At 38.0% G+C, this 23,161-nt stretch overlaps 1 protein-coding gene across 23 annotated transcripts in view; it reads left to right on the top strand.

Annotated features, from left to right (window-relative positions):
- TRIP12 (thyroid hormone receptor interactor 12) overlaps positions 1-22,779 on the top strand; it is a 149,538-nt gene extending 126,759 nt beyond the window's left edge. For 17 of the 23 annotated variants that reach the window (XM_036253483.1, XM_036253481.1, XM_036253479.1 and 14 more), the window contains 10 exons: positions 1,062-1,218; positions 2,497-2,595; positions 10,552-10,666; positions 10,959-11,113; positions 12,110-12,274; positions 15,209-15,373; positions 17,099-17,212; positions 19,086-19,180; positions 19,888-19,991; positions 20,659-22,462. In XM_036253483.1, the coding sequence (XP_036109376.1) occupies positions 1,062-1,218; positions 2,497-2,595; positions 10,552-10,666; positions 10,959-11,113; positions 12,110-12,274; positions 15,209-15,373; positions 17,099-17,212; positions 19,086-19,180; positions 19,888-19,991; positions 20,659-20,855 (1,366 nt within the window). In that variant the 3' untranslated portion in view covers positions 20,856-22,462. Of the gene's footprint in view, positions 1-1,061; positions 1,219-2,496; positions 2,596-10,551; positions 10,667-10,958; positions 11,114-12,109; positions 12,275-15,208; positions 15,374-17,098; positions 17,213-19,085; positions 19,181-19,887; positions 19,992-20,658 lie in introns of all 23 variants that reach the window. The other 6 variants (XM_036253486.1, XM_036253478.1, XM_036253463.1 and 3 more) reach the window with 5 other exon arrangements.
- The last annotated feature ends 382 nt before the right edge of the window (positions 22,780-23,161 follow it).

Here is a 23,161-nt window from a genome sequence, read left to right as displayed (position 1 = left end):
ATCACTTCTGTAATGGGCCTTGGGAGTATTATCATTGTGTTGGTCTTTATATATTTTGTTTAAAAAAAGTGTTTAGTGAACCTGTTTAAATGTGTTTAGTAGCATTGTTGTATTTGATCACAGCATGCTTAATGTAAGTGTAGCTTTAGCAGCCAAACACACTAGGCAAGCTGGGGCCAGTATTAGATCGACTTGATGTATATGTCTGTCTATATGAAATAGGAAAGTACACAAGAATATTTGATAAGGAGATTCAAATTCTCTGCCACGATTAAATCTGATTCCAAAGGTGGAGTTGAGTGATTCTTGGACCTGCTTGGGTCTAGACCTATATTCTTAGAGATGTAGAACTGCACTGATCAATACCGTAGCCTTTAGCCACACTTGGCTATTTATATTGTGATAAATTAAAATTCAATACAATTAAAAATCTAGGTTTTTTAGTCATACTAGCCACATGCTCACGTGGCTACCTATATTGGACAGAAACAGGTATGAATGTTCAGGTCATCACAGGAGGTGTTCTTGGTAGCTCTGTCAAGAACTACCAAGATCATACATCAAGAGGTAGTGGGACCTCTGTTACTGCAGGTTTTGTTCTTTGAAAATCAGCGGCTGTCTTTTGCATCTTTGAGTGACTCAGCAATGCCAAAACTAAGAGGAGAATCATGAACCAGTAAAGCCAGTACTTGTATATATGTGGAATGGAGTGGGTGGGTAGCCTCACAAAGTGGTGATCAGATTTTAAAATTTAGTTTTTACTAGTCATGTTATACATCCTAAAGGTCTTTGGGCAGATTAAAGACACTCTTGGATAGATTTGATTTCAGGTGTAGAATTTTAATGGTTGAATTTCAGATTTCATGAGGAAAGGCTACTTAATGCATTATTACTTGATCACTTATAAGAAGATTCTTCAAAAATTAGTTTGCCTAGACCATTTCTATTGCTTATATTATTATTACTCTGTATCATATTAAAAATTGTATCTAATACAGGTTTTTTTTTTTATGGTTCTGATTCTAATACAGATAATAAATTTATATCACATCTTTTTACAGCCCATTTTTCTTCCCTTTTGATACCCGGCAAATGCTTTTTTATGTAACTGCATTTGATCGGGACCGAGCCATGCAAAGATTACTTGATACCAACCCAGAAATCAACCAATCTGATTCTCAAGATAGTAGAGTTGCACCTAGATTGGATAGAAAAAAAGTAAGTTTCTCCCCCCAAATTTTAAAGATTAAATTAAACTATGCTTTTCAAAATAATGGGAAAACTAGAAATGTGTTACATCTAATCATGCCTATTGGTTTAGAGACCTGTCTTAGTCACAGTCATCTCTTTGTGTATCTTCTTTTAAAAAATCTTTTAGCCATATCTTTCTGTCAGTTTCTTGGAACTGGGCTATCTGTGATTCTTCTTCATTCTCCAGTTAGAGTTCTTTTTCTCAGTTTCTGAAATAATTTCTGCAATTCTCATTTATCTTTCAGTTTTCATAACTCTTGTGCCAAGAAAACATCTTGTCTTTTCTTACTGAGGCTTCTTTCCTTTCTAAATTAGTAATTCAAATTAGCCTCCTTTTTATTCCTGATTTCTTATGCAGTAGGTAGAATTAATCAGATGTACTTCATTCATTCCCTTAGCAAATTATTCCATTTAGAAGAGACTAAAACAAAATCCTTACTATATTTCATGTCTGTAGACCAGTTAGCCCCCTGTGTTGCTGACTTTTTCTTCCTGTGCTTCTATTCTGGGCTCCACATTCATGGCCCTAAAACACACAACTCTAAGCCATTTCCATTTGAGACCCAGTCCTGCACTTATGCCACTGCACTGCCTTTCACTTAAGATTTCTCTGTTCTGCCTCTTTCTTGCTGAGAATTCTTACTCGTCTGTCTTCTCAAAACCTTTATCTCCAAAAGTCTCATAAGAGCCAGTAGTAATGACAGAAAAAGAGGAGTGGAAGGAATGAGAAAACCAAAACCAAAAACATTTTACTTAAAAAACTCCTATCTTGATCTGTGTCATTAGGATTCCATAAACAATGGAGTTGGTAGATATTTGTGGTAGTGCTTGTAGGATCTCTGCAGGTCAGCCAGTAGGTTTCCAACTCACCTGTCACCTCCATTTCTATTTTTTCATTATCTACTTATCAGTGTACCCAGGGAGATTTTAAAAAGCTGTAACCCTGAATTGCTTTGATGTTTGGCAAAGTTTCAGAGATCTCTTCTTCTCCAGCTTTAATTTTCTGAACTTGCTGTGGGCTTAAGATAAAAATTACACTTCCATAGAGCTTTTTTTCACGTACAGTAGGATGCTGTTGATGTTTGTAGTAATACAGCTACACCCTAACCTTTTCTGAGGTAGGCTTTTTGAAAGAAATAATTTTTTACAAATTGAGTTGATTTTTTTGCACTTTGAGAAAATACCACCTGTTTATTAAAGTGTAATGTGAGCTTAGTGTCCTCACTCTTGTTCTTTATTTTGTAGCGTACTGTGAACAGAGAGGAGCTGCTGAAGCAAGCTGAGTCTGTGATGCAAGATCTGGGCAGCTCACGGGCCATGTTAGAAATCCAGTATGAAAATGAGGTGAGCTTTGGAGTCTGGACAGTTTGGGGCATAATTTGTGTCCTTGATAAGATGTCACTAGAGTTTCTTGGTCCTGTGAAATTCTAAAAGGTAATTGGGAATTATCTGCAATCCGGAGATTTGTTCTATTGTCTCTTGAATGATTTGTTCTAAATTGTCCATTTTTTGAGGTTAAATTGTATAATAAAAGTATTTTTCCTGGTATAAGAACAAATGTTTGTGTGATCTTTAGTTGATAAAGTAAAAAGATGTTTTAAACATAACTTTCAAAATGTTTGAACTGCTTTTTAAAAAATCAGGTTTACTGTGCTATAACATACATAATAATTGCACACTTTTAAGATGTACAGTTGACAAATCTGTAATCACTGTCAAATCAAGACATTGAATAAAGTCTCATCACCACAAAATGTTCTCTTAGACTGATTTGCAGTCAGTGTCTTCCCTCCATCCCCAGTCCCTGGCAACCTTTAATCTGTTTTGTCTTTTTTTTTTTGCAGTATCACAATGAGTAGAATCATATACCATGTAACCATTTGTGTTACTCTTTTCTCACTTAGTATAATGCTTTTGAGATTCATACGTGCTGTTGCATGTATCAGTCTGTTTCATTTTATTGCTGAGTAGTATTAATAGACCACTCATTATGTGTATGTTCCATTGTTTCATCACCAGCTGAGGCACATTTGAATGTTTCTAGTTTTTTACCCTTATGAATAATGCTGCTATGGACATTTGTTTACATTTCTTTATGCAGACATATGTTTTTATTTCTCTTGGGTAAGTATTTCAGGTTTAGTTGCTAAGGCATTTGTAAGTGTGTGTGTGTGTGTGTGTGTGTGTGTGTGTGTTGTTTTTTTAAGGTAGGAAGGGAGAGAGATGTGCCCTGACCGGGAATCCAACCAGCAACCTCTCGGTGCATGGGACAATGCTCAGTCCACTAAGCCACACTGGCCGGGCAATATATTTTAAGTTTAAAAGAAACACCAGCGCTGGCCAGTATGGCTCAGCAGTTAGAGCATCATACAGCATACTGAAGGGTCTCAGGTTCAATTCTTGTTCAAGGGCACCTTGGGTTGCAGGTTCGATCCCCCAATTGATGTCTCTCTCTCACATTGATGTTTCTCTCCCTCCCTCCCTTCCACTGTCTCTAAAAATCAATGGAAAAATATCCTCTGGTGAGTATTAACACAAAAATTAGTAAATAAAAGGGAAAAAAAAAAGAAATACCAAACTTTTTTCATAGCAACTGTCTTGTTTTTTGTTCCCACCAGTAATGTAGTATGTGAGTTTCAGTTGCTTTTTACATGCTCACCAGCACTTAGTATCATCGGTCTTTTTAAATTTTAGTTATTCTTGTGGGTTTATGGTATTATCTAACTGGGGTTTTAATTTGCATTTCTATGATGAATAATGATATTGTTTTATCTTTTCATTCCTTACTGGCTATTCATACTTTGGAGAAATGTCTAAGAATTCTGCCCACTTTTTCATTGGGTTTTATTTTATCATTGAGTTGTCGAGTTCTTTATAATTCTGGATACAAGTCCTTTATGAGATGTTTGCCAAGTATTTTCTTCCAGTCTGCGATTTATTTTCTTGTTTCCTTATGAAATGTCTTTGAAAGAACAGAATTTTTTACTTTTGATGAAATTTAGTTTATGATTTTTTTCTTTAGTAGTTTGTACTTTTGAAATCTCAAACCTTTTTTCCCTAATCCATGGACTCGGATTTTTTTCCTATGTGCTTTATAGTTTTTAGCTCTTATATTTAGGTCTGTGATCGGGCTTGAGTTAATTTTTAAATTAACTGGTGTAAAGTAAGAGAAAGGGCTAAGGTTCTTTTTTTTCCTGAACATAGGATATTCAGTTTTTCAAGTACCATTTGTTTGAGAAAAACATATTTTCCCCTATTGAATTACCTACCACAGCACCTTTGTTGAAAATTAGTTGATTATGTCTGGATCTGTTTCTGGGTTTTCTGTTTTTTTGGGTTTTTTTTTATCCTCACCCGAGGACATTTTTCCATTTTTTGTTCAGGTAGAGTGGGAGGGAGAGAGAGGAACAGAGAGAGAGAGAGAAACATCGATGTGAAAGGAACACATCGAGTGGCTGCCACCCGCACAACCAACCAGGGCCGGGGACAAACTGCAGCCAAGGTACATGCCCCTAGCGGGAACCGAACCCGGGTCTCTCAGGACCGCAGGCCGACGCTCTAACCGCTGAGCCAAACCGGCCAGGGCTGGGTTTTTTTTTTTTTTTTTATTAATCTGTACTCTTATTAATCTGTAACTTTATAGTTAGGACTGAAATCAGTAGTGTGAGTCAACTTTGTTTTTCTTTTTCAAGTTGTTTTGGTTAAATTCTCAATCCCTTGCAATTTTGTGTAAATTTTAGAATCAGGTTGTCAGTGTTTACAAAATGTCTCTCAGGGTATTGGTTGGGATTATGTTGAATCTTGATCAGTTTATTTTATTTTTTTTATCCTCATCCGAGGACATTTTTCCATTTTTTGTACAGACAGAGTGGGAGGGAGAGAGAGGAAGAGAGAGAGAGGGAAACATCGATGTGAAAGGGACACATCGAGTGGCTGCCACCTGCACGACCAACCAGGGCCGGGGACAAACTGCAACCGAGGTACGTGCCCTTAGCGGGAACTGAACCCGGGTCTCTCCGGACCGCAGGCGGACGCTCTAACCGCTGAGCCAAACCGGCCAGGGCGAATCTTGATCAGTTTAGAAGAGAATTCCTGATATAGAGTGACCTTTCCTTATTTAGGTCTTTAATCCCTCTCATTATGCTTTAGAACAAGTCTAGAGGTCTTTCATGCATATGTTTTGTTAAAATTCTCCCCTACTACTTCACATCTTTTGATGGTATTGAAAATGATACTGTTCTTTCATTTCAGTTTCCATTTGCTGGTAGTTTATAGAAATATAGTTTATTTTGACATTGCATTTTGTAACCTTGATAAACTTAATTACTAGTTCTTATAACTTTTTAATACACCATTTAGGATTATTGTGGTCCTGGGACTTGGGAAACTTTCTGTAAAGAGCCAGATAGTAGATATTTCAGGCTTTGTGGGCCATATGGTCTTCACCACAACTACTCAGTTTTGCCTTTGTAGCGTGAATGTGGTCATAGACAATATACACATGAGTGAGCATGGCTGTATTTCAATAAAACTTTATGACCACTGAAATTTGAAGTTCATGTAATTTTTGCACATTGTGAAATGCTATTCAAGATTATTTCGAACCATCTAATATTGTAAAAACTATTCTCAGCTTGCGAATCATATAAAAACAAGCAGGGGGCCAGAGCTGTAGCTTGCTAACCCATGTTGTAGACAATCATGTCATCTGCGAAAAATATTTTACTTCTTTCTAATCTTTGTCTTTTATTTTGAGATGCTTTTAAACAACCAGTACAGTACACAAAAATAATCAAGTAATGATTTTCTCTACATCTTTTGACTCTGAAGTATTGAGTCTCGGGAGTGGTTATCTCCCTCTTTCCCTTAATTTCTTAGAGTTTTTGGACTTCTGAAATTCTTACGGACATAAAATTGTCAAACCTTTCATTATACTTATTATTTATAATAGCCAACAAGTCTGCCCCTCAGTATTCTTTCTATAAAATGTGGGTTATAGTACCTCAGCAATTGTGACTGGGTTCATATTGTGAAATGTTAGAATAGTACCTAGCTCATGGTAAGTACTGTATAGATTTCAGTACTATTTGTAGTTATCCAAGTAGTCTTAATCATGACTTTGATTTTTTATTCATTTTTCTCCTTCCATTAAAACTTCAAAAAGTTAAGAGTATTCAGTTATCAAAATTAAAATGTTAAGTAGCTGTGTACTGGGGAATATATGGCCTGCAGAGTTCTGCATTCAAAGAATGACAGCGTAGTTGGGGAGACACAGGAGAGGAACAAACGAGGGTAGCAGATGAGTGGTATAGGTCAAGAGAATGAGGCTTTTAGACAAGGATCACTGTCCTGGGAATGTGTGGGGAAAGCTGTCAGGAGAAGGAAGCTCTGGAATAAGATCTGAATGGAAAGGGGAGAGGGGAGACAAAAGGATGTGGCTTGATCAGAGAATCTGGCTTGGTGGTGAGTAGCAGAAGGAAGGAAGTGCTTTGAAATTGATGGGAAGGAGGGGAGATGGAACGGAGGCCTTGACTGCCAGGGTAGGAAATTTAGATCTACCCTCATCGTGCCTATTTCTCAGAGGATGCAGTTTTTATATGTTTACATGCCCAGATTTCTTACTCATAAAACTGTAAGACCTTTGCTCTAAGTAACCTGTCTGCTTAGTTTATGTAGACGTGCTTTCTACTTTTTTATACCAGCATATTTCCCTCCTGCCTGGAATTTCTCTCTCATTTCCTTATAGCTCTGTTCAAAAATGCATGTTATGTGTTGGGTCTTACCTGTTGACTTAGAAAAGATTCCAGGAGCCAATTTTATTGGGAATGCTCCTTTATTTATTTTTGTTTTTAAATACGTTTTTATTGATTTTTAAAGAAAGAGGGAGGGAGAGGGAGGGAGAGAGAGGAACATCAATGTGAGAGAGAAACATCGACCTGTTACCTCCCGTACACAATTGTACTGGGAATCAAACCTGCAACCTGGGTATGTGCCCTGACTGGGACTCAAACCCATGACCTTTGCACAGGACGATGCTCAACCAACTGAGCCACACTGACCAGGGCAGGAGTGCTCTTTTTATATATGCATGGAACCTCATGTTGTAAATCAAGTTCAACCACACAAAGCAGTCAGTGGCCATTAGGAAGACTTTCTAACAGCTCTAGAAAAAACCAATCCAAAATGTCAGATCAGATGGCCTCTATCTTGAATAGGGATTATTGATAAGACAGGGAAGAACTAAATCTGTCTCTGGATTTAGAAAGTCAGTCACCCAAGCCCTGGGGATTGGGGCTACAGATGACCCAGCCTTTTGGGATGGTACAAGGTTAGGAGCATGGACTGTGGAGCCTGGTGTTGCTGCTTCCTAGCTGTGTAAAGTTGGGCAGGTTATGGATTCCTCAATGATGACAAGAGTTACGATAAATAAAGTTTCCTCCTCATATAGATAGAATGATTAAATGAGTAAAATACTTAGAATATTGTCACATGGTAAGTACCAATATATAAATTTGAAAGAAAAAGAATCAAAGTTTTAAGTAAGGCAAGTTGTCAGACTTTTTTGTTTTTTTTTGTTTTTGTTTCTAGAACTTTATGCTTTTCCTTCCTTTAAAAAAATGAAGCAAAGCCAAAGTACCTACCTTTTTAATGGAGTGGCTGAGTGAAGTGAAGATCCCTAAAAAGATAGGTCGATCTACAGGGCTGCTGGCCAGTCCAAGATAGAGGTGAAGTGCCAGAGTTGATAAGAGCTGGTCCTTCCACCCTCACAGAGACTCGCTGTGATGATACTCATGTCATTTAATATTTTAAGTTGTCTGTTTTATCTATGGAAACAACAGAATTTGGATGAAGGAAATAGACTAATCTGTGATTTCTACTTAGCCTAGGATTAGTTTGCTAAAGGGAGAAAGAACCAGCTGACTCTATTTATTTATTTATTTTATCCTCACCGGAGGACAGTTTTCCATTTTTTGTTCAGGCAGAGTGGGAGGGAGAGAGAGGAACAGAGAGAGAGAGAGAAAGAGAAACATCGATGTGAAAGGAATACATCGAGTGGCCGCCACCCGCACGACCAACCGGGGCCAGGGACAAACTGCAACCGAGGTACATACCCTTAGCGGGAACCGAACCCAGGTCTCTCTGCACTGCAGGCCCATGCTCTAACCGCTGAGCCAAACCGTCCAGGGCGAACCAGCTGACTTTAAAGCACCATCTGGTGGATACCAGATATTACTGCTGGTTTATTCTTTTCTCTCTTGGCTTTGCTCTCCTCTTCCCCCTCCTTCCTTTCCTTTCAAGGCCCAGGGTTCTGTGGAGAATAAAATATACAAAGTTCCTATCATCATGGAGCTTTTCTTTTAGTTTGGGGAGGTTGATAGACACACACTCATACACATATACATGTTAGGCCATGAGATGAAGAAAAAGAAAGGGAAATGAGAAGATGGAGCTTGATGGGGGAGAGGGGAGAGGGTGGTCTAAGGTGACATTAGAGCAGAGGTGAGTCATTACTCTCTGGGGGAAGAGTGGCTCTAGCAAAAGAACAGACAGACAAAAGCCAGGAGGCGAACATTTCTGCTGGTGGCAGGTGACTGTGGCTGGATGTGGGAATTGGGGTACGAGGAGGGATCCCGTAGGACACGTGGGCAGTTTTTTTTAACCTGAGCTTTGGCTTTGAACGAGATGGGAAGCCTCAGAGGGTGTGGAGGAATGATATGAACTTACGTTTTCTAAGACTTTCTTGGTGCTGTGAGAATAGGCTATGAGATGCCGAGTGCTGGTGCAGAGGCCGGATAAGAGATGTTGATGATAACAGTTTAGGATATATTTGAAGGTCAGACTTGTAGTGTTTAATGATTGGTGGGAATGTGGAGAACAAGACTGAGAAGAGCCTCGGATGGCTCCCAGATTTGGATTGGAGCATGGGCTGAATGCTGATGCCATTCACCACTGTGGAATGCTAACAAAGGGACAGGCTAGATTAAGACTACGTCACCGGGTCCCAACAGCTTACTGTTTGGAAAGTTGAGCTAAACCTTTGGTGCACTGCATCTAATCTTGTAAGCTAGTTGAATCCTTTAAAAAAAGTAACCTTGATAATGGTAAAATAATGCCCATTATATGCAAATACTGTATACACAAAATACAGCCTTTTTGACAGGACTGTGGTTAGATTTAGCCTATAGACTATAGTATAGTCGTCCCACGCCATTTCACGACTTACACGGCTTCACTCTATAGTCTAGTATTTGAAAAAACCACGATAGAGTGAAGCCACGAAAGTCAAAGCGTGAAGTGGCGAGGGACGACTGTGTATAAATAAAGAATCCTACTTCACAGAAATTCATTTATCGCGGTAGAGTCTGGAATTGATTAACCGTGATAAACAAGGGCCAGCTGTATTAACTTGTCATTGCCTGCATATCTAACTTATTGTCTAAGCTGGTAGGACCTTGATAGAATGAGAAGAAATATCTAGGCTGCGAACACTGCACCCAGCTCATGTGTTTTTCATGGAGGAGGGGTTTTCATTAAAGGCTGTTTCAGAATACCAGTGCCCAGACTCAAAACCAGACCTACCTAATTCAGAAACTTCATGGCATGCCCACCCCCACGTGTGCATATTGATACAGCTCTTGGAGATCTAGTGCACCATGGGGCTTGAGAAACACTGATGATCTCTCTGAGGCTAAGTTAGCCTGGTGGGTGCTGGTGTGGATTCAGACCTTTCCTATTTGCGTTTATTTAACAAACCTCTGTTAAATGGCTGGCTTGTGCTCGGGCACTATAGAGGATACAGAGGTGAGTTACCTTCAAGTGGGATATATAGGCATATAGTGAAATGGTGACAGTATAATGTGATAAGTACTTAAGTAACTAAGTTCTAAGAAACGAAGCAAAGTAACTCAGCAGATAAGGAGGCTTCTCCTGAGGAGGTGACATTTGAGCTGGTTTCCATTTGCCAAAGAGAATGGGGGAGAGAGCCATGTGCAGACCATGTCATCTCAGTCCCTGAGGGTAAGATATATAGCTACAAAGGTAATTGTCTCAGGACAAGCTCAAACTGTACAATTACAATGTTAGGGCCATAGGGAGTAGGAAATGATAAAGGGTTACTAGCTCTTGTTCTAGAGAACTACTACTGAAGGAATACTGTCAGGACAGTTGGGGAAGTGATCTCTACTGCATTCTGATTTACAGTTCCTGTTAGTATCTACATTGCCAAGAGGTTATCAGGTTAAAAAAAAGGTCAGCACCAATTCTGAAATTTGAAGTTGTTCTACTTTTGTTCTTCTCTAGGTTGGTACAGGTCTTGGGCCTACACTGGAGTTTTATGCACTTGTATCTCAGGAACTACAGAGAGCTGACTTGGGTCTTTGGAGAGGTGAAGAAGTAACTCTTAGCAATCCAAAAGGTAATATTAATCTGAGTTAGTCGGTCAATTTGGGCTATTCAGATCAGGTAAAGGGCCCTTACAATGCATTAAATATATTTAATTTCTAGCAGAGGACCATGCTCTCTGACCTTAATTTACTTCAGCTTTAGTTTTCTTACTTATCAAATAAGGGAGAGCCCTTCCAGCTCTAGAGGACTTCATTCCGTGGTCTATCTGATTTTGAGAATACTGATGTTCTTAGTTACCAGGTTTTGTTTTGTCTTATTTTGGGAAAGAGCATCTAACGTTTGGTGACTTGCTCTCTCTACAGGAAACCAAGAAGGGACCAAGTATATTCAAAACCTCCAGGGCCTGTTTGCACTTCCCTTTGGTAGGACAGCAAAGCCAGCTCATATTGCAAAGGTTAAGATGAAGTTTCGCTTCTTAGGAAAATTAATGGCCAAGGCTATCATGGATTTCAGATTGGTAAGTTAATTAGCTTTTCTATAATTTTGTGTGTGCTTATGTTCTATGAAAGTACCTAATTCCATGCGCTTAATGCTGAATTTTAAAACAGTGCTTCACCGCCCTGACCGATTTGGCTCAGCGGTTAGAGCATCGACCTGTGGTCCAGAGAGACCTGGGTTTGGTTCCCGCTAAGGGCACGTACCTTGGTTGCAGTTAGTCTCCGGCCCTGGTTGGTTGTGCGGGTGGCAGCCACTCGATGTGTCCCTTTCACCTCGATGTTTCTGTCCCTCTCTCTCCCTCCCATTCTATCTGAACAAAAAATGGAAAAATGTCCTCGGGTGAGGATAAAAAAAAAACAGTGCTTCACCAACTTGAATGTGCATATGAATTACTTGGGGATTTTGTTACAAAAGCCAAATCTTGATTTAGTAGTTCAAGGTTGAGGCCCAGGATTCCACATTTTCACCTAAGGGATGCCCGAGTGCCAGTCTGTAGCCCATATTCTGTTAGAAGCAGGGGTTCAGAGAATCAGGCAATATTAAGGGTGGTTTTAATAATATATTTCTAAAGTATTTGACATCAGAGTTTTAATTCAGTAGGAAGCAAGAGTATGTGACTAAACTGAGTATATCGCAACTAGAGAGCTGGAAGGAAAATAACCCAAGAAAATCAGTATTTACAGACATTTGAATATTTCTGGAATTTTCTTCGTTTCCTCTTGTCACATTTTATGAGATACTTTGAGTATGTGGAAGACATTTTCATCTGATGTCAAATTCAGAAGCTTACAATTTCACCATAACTGAAGAATGAGCTGTCAGTCAGTTATTTTAGAAGTTCCGTTTTTTATTTGATACTCAGTTGGTTCTTTTAACCTTTCCTGTAAATATCTCTTGATATTGAGCCCTTATGGAGATTTTGACCTTTTTAAATGACCTCTTGAAGTGTCACTTATGGAGTTGAGTCAATTCTAGAATCTGTGACTGTTAAAATATTTTGCATCTTCTCTTTCAGGTGGACCTTCCCCTTGGCTTACCCTTTTATAAGTGGATGTTACGGCAAGAAACTTCACTGACATCGCATGATTTGTTTGACATTGATCCAGTTGTAGCCAGATCAGTGTATCACCTAGAAGACATTGTCAGGCAGAAGAAAAGACTTGAACAAGATAAATCCCAGGTAGGCTTAGAAAATTAGGAAACAGTCAAGTGGATCAGTTTCTTATTGTAGAAAGATGAGGTCTTTGTTAAGTGGTTTGTATTTGACAAGTTACTTTATATTAATATCTTATTTTAGAAGAGTTTAATTTTTTAATCACAACTGAAACATAGGATTTTACAGTTGGTAAGATGACCTATAATAATAGCAGTTGATGAGTAAATGGCTTTAGCAAATAAAATACACTCCTAACTGAAACCAAGGGCTCTTGTTTGTTAAATTTTATATGGATGTTATATATCTGGGCATACTGAATTCTTTTAATAAGGATTTGAATCAATAAAACGATTCTTAGGACAGATGGATCCTCCCTCCCACCCACCCCCGAAAGGTGGCTGAATTTAGGAGTAGTCATTTGTTTCTAGAGAGATCTTTAAAGACCATAGTGTCTGTGCACTATTTCTTAGTAACACATGTTGAAGTTTCTCTGTTATATATCTTGAGTAATCTTAAGTTTTATATCATTAATTTACACTTTTTATTAACAGTAGATTAAAAAGTCATTTAACTCAATCTGAGATTAGTAGTGGTTCTGTATCTGACATTAGAAGAAGACAGAGTTGTATTTTTAGACAAGTGGCACAGACTCAAATAGCATATATTGGGCAGGTAACGAGGACCAATGTTAAATCAACTCCCATTAAGAACAGAGAATCAAGGCCCTGGCCAGTTTGGCTCAGCGGTTAGAGCATTGGCCTGCGGTCTGGAGAGACCCGGGTTCGGTTCCCGCTGAGGGCGCGTACCTCGGTTGCAGTTTGTCCCCGGCCCTGGTTGGGTCGTGTGGGTGGCAGCCACTCGATGTGTCCCTTTCACGTCGATGTCTCTCTCTCTCTCTCTCCCTCCCATTCTATCTGAACAAAAGATCGAAAAATGTCCTCGGGTGAGGTTAAAAAAAAAAAGAATAGAGAATCAAGATTCTGTAGAGTGGAAGTATCACATCTCGTGATAAAATTAGAGGAGTTTACATAGATGGGGGTTTTAGAATGCCTTTTTGTCCAGGAAGGTGATTTGTAAGGGAATTAATCTTAACTCCCATATTAATTGGTAATTGTTGGTAATCTTGGAGAAATAAGCTTAGTAAGGAAAATGCCCAAGCCTTTTAAAAAGAAGCCAAGCCCATGTTTTCCATACAATATTTGTTGTCTTTAGATTTTTAGAACCAGTTAGGTTTATGCTTACTAAATTTGTAAGTTTTAAACTATAGTCTTATTTAGGATCATCTTCTATGTAAATAATGGCTGGCAGGACGGGGCAAGGAAAATCATGGCACTGTTCCAAGTGCCTTACACATGTTAATTCATTTAATCCACAACAAACCTATGAGATTTAGGTATTTCTGTTATCCCTGTTCTGCACATGAGACATTCAAGGCAGATAGGTTAAGGAACAAGCTACCCAAGGTCACATACCTAGAACGTGGGAGAGATGGAATTCAAGCCCAGGCTGCTGGACCTGGAGCTGGCAGTCTCATACCTTTTGAAACTTTGTTATGTATCCATGTCTCCACTGCGGTTCTCTTCTTCAGATCTTTTTGAGATCTTTTTCTCTCTTTTAGACATCTCAGGGATAAATATTGTGTATTGTAGATACCTACTAATGGTAGTTATTTATAATTTATAAAGAAAACCTTTACAAATAGGATATTTTTTTAGGTAGCTGTGGGAGAATAATAGTCTTCCCATTAGCATAGCAGTGATTGCCTTGATCTGTAACAAGAAGTGAGGGGACAAAAAAAAAGTGGGGGAACAATTTTGAAAGCTTTTCAGTAGAATGACATTAAAACAGCTTTCAAAATTATTATTTTTTTTTTAGTATTTTTGCTGAAGAATATTTAAAATGCAAAATGGAGAGCCTTTTTTGGTGTGATCAAATGATGCACCTGAAACAGACATAAACACAGGTTTTTGTAGAAAAAAGTGAGCATAATCCGCAACAACCATATTTTAACTAATCTTATTCTTAAATAATACTGTTTATTATGTGGAATCCTAAATAGCTTTCAGTTCCCTTTTTTAAAAATGATTTAATAATCAGCCAGTTTTAGTTAACAAATTTTCTGCATTTGAGTGTTTAGCCTCTAGGAATTTCATCCTTGGAATCATCTCCAATCCAGAAACCCATTTGTCTTCTTTCTCCTGTATTGGAGATACCTTCGTTTCCAGATAGAAGTTGTGGTTTTGCATGTTGGTCTTTCATGCTTAATCTAAAATAAAGTATTTTATAATCTTTTATAATCTTAAGCATTTAAAAGTGAATAATACAAACTGCTTTTAATGTTTGTTTTGCGAGCATGATTTGACATTTCTTTGTTAGAATCTTTTTTCACTGGAGTGCTATTGTATGAATAGATATTTGTTATTCTAGGCCTTAATGAAGAATCTGCAGGGTATTTTCTAGACTTGTGCTTTGCAGAGAAAAAACATTATCGCTATTACTAGGTAGTACAGTATTTGTACATATTTGTATTTATAATTTCCTAATTGTATTGTATTACTCAGTACTGGCTATATACATACATTGAATTCAATAAGATTAGCCAAGACTTTATGTAAAGTTTGATTGCCTTCAGAGCCCACACTCATAAGTTGACTATTGTGCGAGATATATTGGCTTTTCTGTTAAATCTGATTTGAAAATGATCAAATTGAATAGCAAACATCTCATTATGGAGGAACACTCAAGATCTTGTTTTTCATATAAAGATAGTTGGATTCTGAAGTGCTTAAGATGATTTCTTTTGGGTTCTCGGTGACTTGTTAGGTGTAGATTATGACAAAATAAGAAAAAATAGTATAAGAGCTGAAAGAGCCCATAGTATTTATTAGCATATTTTTAATTTTATAAACATAATTGGGTGAATGACTATACTTGACTAACCTCCTCCCTTTTGTTTAGACCAAAGAGAGTCTACGATATGCATTAGAAACCCTGACTATCAATGGCTGCTCAGTTGAAGATCTGGGATTGGATTTCACTCTACCAGGGTTTCCCAACATCGAACTGAAGAAAGGAGGAAAGGACATACCCGTCACTATCTATAATCTAGAAGAGTATCTAAGGGTATGTAATGTCGGCGTTCTTGGGGAGAATGCCATCTGTGGTGATACAGGCCTTTGCCTATGGGTATTGCTCTGAAGCAGAGGGAAGGGGCCAGTCTAGTGAAGCACAGGAGGTGTCAGCGAGCTGCCTGCACAGACTGGTTTGAGACCTTTGACCTGTGGGATCATTTCATGAAGTTGACTTTTTCAGGCCTTAGCTTCTGTTTGCTCTATGAGAGGACATGTTGGATATATTTCACAATGCCTTATACAGTCTTGTGTTTGCTATTCTCAAGCCTAAATACTGTCTGATAAGATCACATTTTGTCACAGTTTGAGAAGAGACCACTGAAAAGGAGCCATCCCTTGTGATCTCACTAAATTGCATTTCTGTCTTTCTATCAAGCCAGATAAGAATTGCCTCTAATACACACACACCCATTCACACACGTTTGTGGGTTTGATGAGGCTTTTCAAATAATTAATTTCATGGTCCTTGACTATATTTACTAAAGTAAGGAAAAATAATTTTATATTGAATACAAATTATATTTTAAATTATAACCCATGGAGATCATTATTACTACTTTTTGAAAAGTTTCTTTTGGTTTTGCCAGACATTGAGTGGAAAGTGCATTGGGTCCTCCACCTCGACCTAACTTTTCTACTAAGTGGAATTTTAGATGGAGCCTCTGAAAAATTTTAACTCTGGTTTCAACAATTTGAGAGAGAAAAAAGTAGAGGACCGTAGATGCTATTTAATCTACCTAACAGTTCTGTGATTCATAAATTATTTCTTTAATATTTTGTAGGACTATCTTTTCATACTACTTGCTGCTTTTTCTAACTTTGAGAAGACTAATCTTTCAGTTTATTATTAAAGCATTAACGTCCACTTTAAGGTTCTCTGAAAATAATTTACAATAATGCTTTTATTTTTATCTGAATATGTCCTCTCTTTCTGAACCCAAATGGGTTAGCCAAAGTGATTGATGACTAGATAATGTTGGACCAATAACAGATGCTTTTGTTACCCTTCAGTTTCATCTCATTGCATTGCCAGAGTGTGCCTTTTGCTAAGTGGGAGGCACACACTGCAGAAGGGCTGGGTTCTAAGAACTTAACAGGATATAGAACTAAAAATTTCACATTAAAAACAGCAGTTGGTAATTATGACTCTTGAAGCGGTATCTTTAATTCTCAATAACATTTTATCCTCTTGTTAAATTCTTATCTGCTTCTCATCTGCTAAGGTAATATATAACTCTATACCATAGGGATTTTATGACAGTGAATTTTAAAAACACACTAAATATAAATGCACATGGCATTTTTTATATTTTCTTACTGGCGAGGCCCCAAATTAGATGACATGACTGATCTTTTTTGTTTGTTTGTTCAGGTAGAGTTGGGAGGGAGAGAGAAGAACAGAGAGAGAGAGCAACATCGACATGAAAGGGACACATCGAGTGGCTGCCACCCGCACGACCAACCAGGGCCGGGGACAAACTGCAACCGAGGCACATGCCCTTAGCAGGAACCGAACCCGGGTCTCCCTGGACCACAGGTTGACGCTCCAACCGCTGAGCCAAATTGGCCAGGGCGACATGACTGATCTTATGCAGTTCTCTTGGAGAAACTTTAAAGATTTAAAAACATGTTTTTCTGTAGTGATGTTTCACTGTACATTGTCATGGAAAGAGATTTGAAATCTTGTCAAAGTTTGTAAAAGATTTCTTTTTTGCAGCTGGTTATATTCTGGGCACTAAATGAAGGTGTTTCCAGGCAATTTGATTCATTCAGAGATGGATTTGAATCGGTCTTCCCACTCAGTCATCTTCAGTACTTCTACCCAGAAGAAGTGAGTAGCTTATGTCTAAAATGTTGATTTCTAGTTATGTACCTATAGTTAACTTAGTGTGGTATCTCTGTGCTATTTAGTCAAAGAATCCATTGTTGCAAACAATGAAAAGGGCATTGGGAGCAAGCAGTAAATCTTGGGGAAAGATAAGATCATTTCCTGAGAAAGGAAGAAAATTAAACATGAAATGTAACATTTTATACTGTATAAATAAGGTATATGAACTATGTAAATATTAAATACAATATTAATAGTTAATATGAGGGAGTAGGGTCCATGTGTGATTGAATAAGCATAGCATTGTTATCAGCTGAGACCAGATGCTTGGTGGGGAATAGGACTTAGGTTTTTGTAGTACTGTGGTTGGCAGGGAGGGCATGGGTCCAGAGTATTGAAACTGACACTGAGGAGGATACACTGTTTTTATTGTTGTTGTTGTTGTTATTATTATTGACTAAATTTTCTGGATTAGATGAGACTTTGTTTCGAGAGTAAAGTTAGTCCTTGAAGTTTTTTTTGTTTTTTTTTTTGTTTGTTTTTTTGTATGTGCCTCTAGCGGGAACTGAACCCGGGACTCTCTGGTTCGCAGGCCAATGCTCCAACCACTGAGCCAGACTGGCCAGGGCAGTCCTTGAAGTTTTAAAGAAGTGTTATAAGTTACTTAATTGCCAAATACAGAGAATACTTTTGAGAATGGAAAAAAATGATTTTATATACATAGTTTTTCTAGCCATCTTAAAGTGCAACAGGAATCTCAAGAAACTACATGAAATGTCATAGAATGAGTCTAGAAGGTGTTCGGTTTCCCCAGTTTGGAAACCTTTTTATTTTTTTTAAATATTAGCTTTAGAATGCACATTCATAGCAGGCTGAATCTGGAAATCTTTGAATAACTCAGCATTTTAATCTCAATTATTTTTTTTATGTCCATTTTGGTTTGCTAATTGTTGAAACGTGGTATCACTGGCACTTTAAGCCACTAAGTGTTGCTCCTATAATTGAATCCTGGTGCCCACTGCTTAGCTGTGTGACCATATCCAAGTAGTTGTACCTGATCTGACTGCTTCATCTATAAAATTTGGATAATCTCTGTCTCAGTGAACAGGACACATAAAGTACCTGACAGTGAGTGACACATAGTAGATGATAAATTTCATCTGCCCTGAATTGGATTTTCTCAAAAGTATATCGTCAGTTCTGCAAATGGGCAGTTAGAGAAAAGATGATTTGATTTGAAACTGATATTGGGGTTTTCTGAGGACACAAAGACATTTCTTGCTTTCTAACGTACGTTCTGTAATAGCTAGGTGGGTCCCCATACAGCCCTAAACAACTGTATGGCATAGATAGCAGGGTAGATGTGCCTCTTTTTACAAAATGTGAAAACCTACCCATTTGCTATATCTCTGTTGAGCTTCCTTCTCCCACTTCTCTCCAGCTCAATAGTTTTATCTCTTGGCTTCCCTTATTGAGTACCCTTGTGATTCTAAAACCCAGGATTTATAAAAATCTCTTTGTTTAGAAGTAGATTATCAAGTTAAAGATTCTACAGAAATGAGAAGAGTTAGGAAAAGTTAAATCAAGGGTTTGTCTCAGATGTTTTGTTTTAGATTAAAGGCTTCTCTAGAACCAAGTCCCTGCAAATGAGCAGAATTTCTGTTACTGTGCAATAGAAGAAGAGATTGAATTTGTAAATACATTAGAACAGCACAGTAGTATATAAACAGGTTCTAAGCAGAAGTCTTTGATATGAAAATGATACCCACTTGATACATGTAGACCTTTATATCAGCATATACAAAACAGAACATGTATGCATTTCACTGCTGCACAGCTATCATTAGCAATTCATTACCCTTATTTCAATGTACAGTTGGATCAGCTTCTGTGTGGCAGTAAAGCAGACACTTGGGATGCAAAGATACTGATGGAATGCTGCAGGCCAGATCACGGTTACACTCATGACAGGTAAGTACTGGGATCTGCCAATTATTCATTTTACAGTAAAAAATTTGGTAGCCTGTGTATGAATATATTATAAACAATAAGGGGGGGCATTTAAAAATTTGTCTAAATATTAAAGGAAATTTTCTGATATTTTGGGCTTAATTTTCTCAAGACTGGCACTTCATGACCCAAAGGGTTCTATCTTTTGAGAGAGGAAAGGAGAGGGAGACAGAAATAGAAATATCAATGAGAGAGAACGTTGATTGGCTGCCTCATGCATGCCCCCCACTGGGGATCGGGCCCACAACCTGGGCATGTGCCCTGACTGGGAATCGAACTGGCGACCTCTTGGTGCATGGGTCAGTGCTCAGCCACTAAGCCACACTGGCCAGGGCAAAGTGTTCTTTTTCAAGTATTTCTGTGAAAATGAGCAAGGAAGGGGAAAGGAGAGCGGGGAACCCATTGTTCACTTTTATATATAGTAAAACAAAATATCTGAGCAATCCCACACAAGTCTTTAATTATTACAACAGCAATCATTCAATTTGAATTCTAGCTGTAACAACAGAAGCAAATTTGATGTCAGAGTTCATTGTAATGTGAATTCATATGCAGTCATAGTTAAATTTGACAGTTTCTAGCTTATTGTGACAGTTGGCAATGTGGTATGATTCAAAACTATATATTGATATGATAAAATAATATTTATTTCTATATTTCTGTTACAGTCGGGCTGTGAAGTTTTTGTTTGAGATTCTCAGTAGTTTTGATAATGAGCAACAGAGGTTATTTCTCCAGTTTGTAACAGGTAGCCCGAGATTGCCTGTTGGAGGTAGGTACACTGTTGATGGCTGACATTGATCTAGCCAAAGCTGTGTGTGTGAGCTTCAGTACCAATATCAGGGTATTCTTTATTTGATTTACAGTGCCTCTTAGTCATTCCTATATGGTAATGTTTCTAAATTTTCCATTTGTTGGGTAATTCATTAAGAGAGAGCACTGGCAGGGAAATTCACAGGGATTTTCTTAAACACATTGAGGTAGGATTACTGATAACACGGTAATGCTGCTTTTCTTGATAAAATTCATATTCTTAGGCATTTGTTCGTTATGAACTCTTAGATGAGAAGACAATTTCAAGAGTGATTTTTCAAAGATGAGTCCTAATATATGTGAATCGGTACTCTGTTTTAAAAGTCAGAAAACATAAGGAACCATTTGCCTCTGTTAATGGTAACTAAAGCAATGTTATGGTAAATAAAGCAGATACCAGGTTCCATGTACTAAATGTATATAGAATGTGTAGATTTAATAGTACCTCGTGTGTGGTAATATTGTACCGCAAAGCAATGTAATGTTTACTGATAGTAGTAGCATAAAAAGGTACACCTGCCATTCTAGCCTGACTCTCAAGAATAAGAACGTGTTCTCTGAGCTGGCTGTGTGCATCTTGTACACTTACTGAGTTCCTCCGTCTCTCTTCCTTCCCTCTCAATCAGGCTTCCGGAGTTTGAACCCACCATTGACAATTGTCCGGAAGACATTCGAATCAACAGAAAACCCAGATGACTTCTTGCCCTCCGTAATGACTTGTGTGAACTATCTTAAGTTGCCGGACTATTCGAGCCTTGAGATAATGCGGGAAAAACTGTTGATAGCAGCAAGAGAAGGGCAGCAGTCATTCCATCTTTCCTGATTACACCAAGAAATGCAGTGTCTGCCTGTTACAGCAAAAGAAAAAATCATGATTTCTTTTCTAAATGTATCACCTGAGTCAAGGAAACATGTTACGCCTCTTGTTGTAGGGAAAACAGCTTGCAAAAGAGACACTTGGTTGATATTCATTAATGGCCCCATGGACTTAAAGTGATCAGGCCCTAAAACGTTGTTGTGATGAGGTTTCTTTAGCAAGTTCTTGTTTAAATTATCATTTATTTGATGAGTGAAGTTTTTAACTTGCTTTGCTGTGTGAAATTTAAAGGGATGTTTTTCCAGGCTGAAACAATAAATGTCGCTGTGCAGTTTAATTCTGGGCTGTGTGTATCCATCTAGCTAAGTCTGCAGTTTTGTTTCCTCCAAAGACAACTCTTGTACATAAGTACAGAAATTAAAGCTCACACATATTTGGCAAATACAGTTTAGTAGGTTAGCTCTGTGTGTTTTTCACTTCCCTCTAATTTTCTCTCTCCATTCATATATTGTCTGTGCAGTTCACACAGTTGTTTTGTATATGACACTCAGTTGTTACATTTTCATTAGCCTTGGGCTTTTGTTGTTCCATGTTCTCTCAAATTAAGATATAATTTAAAAGTCAATGAATTGACATATGCTGTCAATATAATTCAGCCTTTGTAACTGGGTGGACTTTTCTTAGAGCTTAGTTTTAACATAGTTGTAGGGTATTACTGGCTTTCTCCCAGTGACACACTAGGAATGTTTCCTTGGTGATTCCAGCAGCAACAGCCCTTAAAACAGAGGCAAGGAAAACTCATTCATTCATTTCTCTTGTGTAGGTTATAAAGTCTGCAGCTTGGGCCAGCCGGTATGTATGATTCTATGGCCAGAGCATTTTGAATTGATGTCAAGTTTTAAAGAAAACGAGCAGTTTTCATTCCCTGTTGGAGTAAAATAATTTTTTTCTCCCATGTTCTTGTTTTAAGTTTTTATTCTTGGTCTTTCTTTCTTCCGCTTTCCTCATCCCCTCCTCGCAGCGCTAACTTGGGACAAACAGTTCAGCCTTTGTCTCCACGCAGATGAAACACCTGTAAGCAATGCTCTGTCCAGTAGTTCTATGTGCTGATTTCTCAAATCTGCAATAACCCGTCAGGTTAATGTTTCCACCTGAAAATAAATGATGTTTGCTTCGCCTTTTTGTTTATAGTTCTGTGCTGTATGCATAATTTGTGTAGATGTATTTCAATGCAAGTAAAACGTTACATCTCCATGATTCTGCGTCATGGCTGATTTTGCTATTCAAAGAATTTATAGTAGTAACTTGAAGAACATAAAATGTGGAGAGAAAAGGGGAGGAGATTCCTTCCTAAGGTTCAAAATTAAGCCTGTTGCATAAATTTGAGAGAATTTTTATAATTCAATTTTTTAAAAATGAGAAATGAGCTCATTGTTTTCTTTATTGAACTTTGAGAAATCAATTTTCTTTTGTTTTACTGTTCCAAAGTCTTATTTAATTGGTGTAGAAACCGCTTTGTTCCCCATTCCACCACTGAAAACAAATTGAATGGCTTGTTTTATTTTGATGACTTGGTCATTTTCCACTGCAATGACCTTACGTGGAGTAGCCCCACAGTAGGCACTCATCCCCATGTGGCACATCCTTCACAGTGACCTTGGAATGACTTTTATTAAGTGTGAGAAGCTGTAAGAGGAGCTCGGGGGGCGGGGGGGTAGGCTGTCTCCCTGATCCCTGCTTGAGCCTCTGACAGGTGAGAGCATCTATACTTTGAAACCGAGGAAGGGGTTGGCGTTTCTGCAGCTCTGACACAGCGTAGGAGCTAAGTCGTCTAACCAAGCAGAGTTAGTGTTAAAGAATGAAATGATCTGTTTTCAACTGTTCTGATACCTTTTTACAAACTAAGCACAAAGAATTTTACGTGAACATAGCATTTTGTTCCTCATTTTTTTTTTTTTACAGGGTTTTATTGTTAAAATTTAGACATATGTATAAACAAAGAAATGTTTCCTATTAAAATTCTATGTTTGACATTTTTATCCATGTTGTGGCCCTGGCAGATTTGGCCTCATTGATTCACCGTCTATTGAGTACATATGGTTTTGAATCCAATTCTAGAGCTTCATTATTTCAGAGTCAATAACTACCTGTTTAAACGCTTTCAGTCTTGAGCCTACACCTTCCTCAACAACCCTTGGTTACATTAGTTAGGGGCAGGAAGACTTCCTATTTTAAAGCACTCTCTCGGCAGAGGCCTTAATACTGCATCATAGGGAAAAAGTACTATACTTTATTTGCTGTCATTCCAGTTA

Source organism: Molossus molossus, unplaced genomic scaffold, assembly GCF_014108415.1.
Source record: "Molossus molossus isolate mMolMol1 unplaced genomic scaffold, mMolMol1.p scaffold_m16_p_11, whole genome shotgun sequence".
Classification (NCBI taxonomy): Eukaryota; Metazoa; Chordata; class Mammalia; order Chiroptera; family Molossidae; genus Molossus; species Molossus molossus.
Note: the sequence above shows the minus strand (reverse complement) of the source record. Positions and strands in the feature narration are given on the sequence as shown.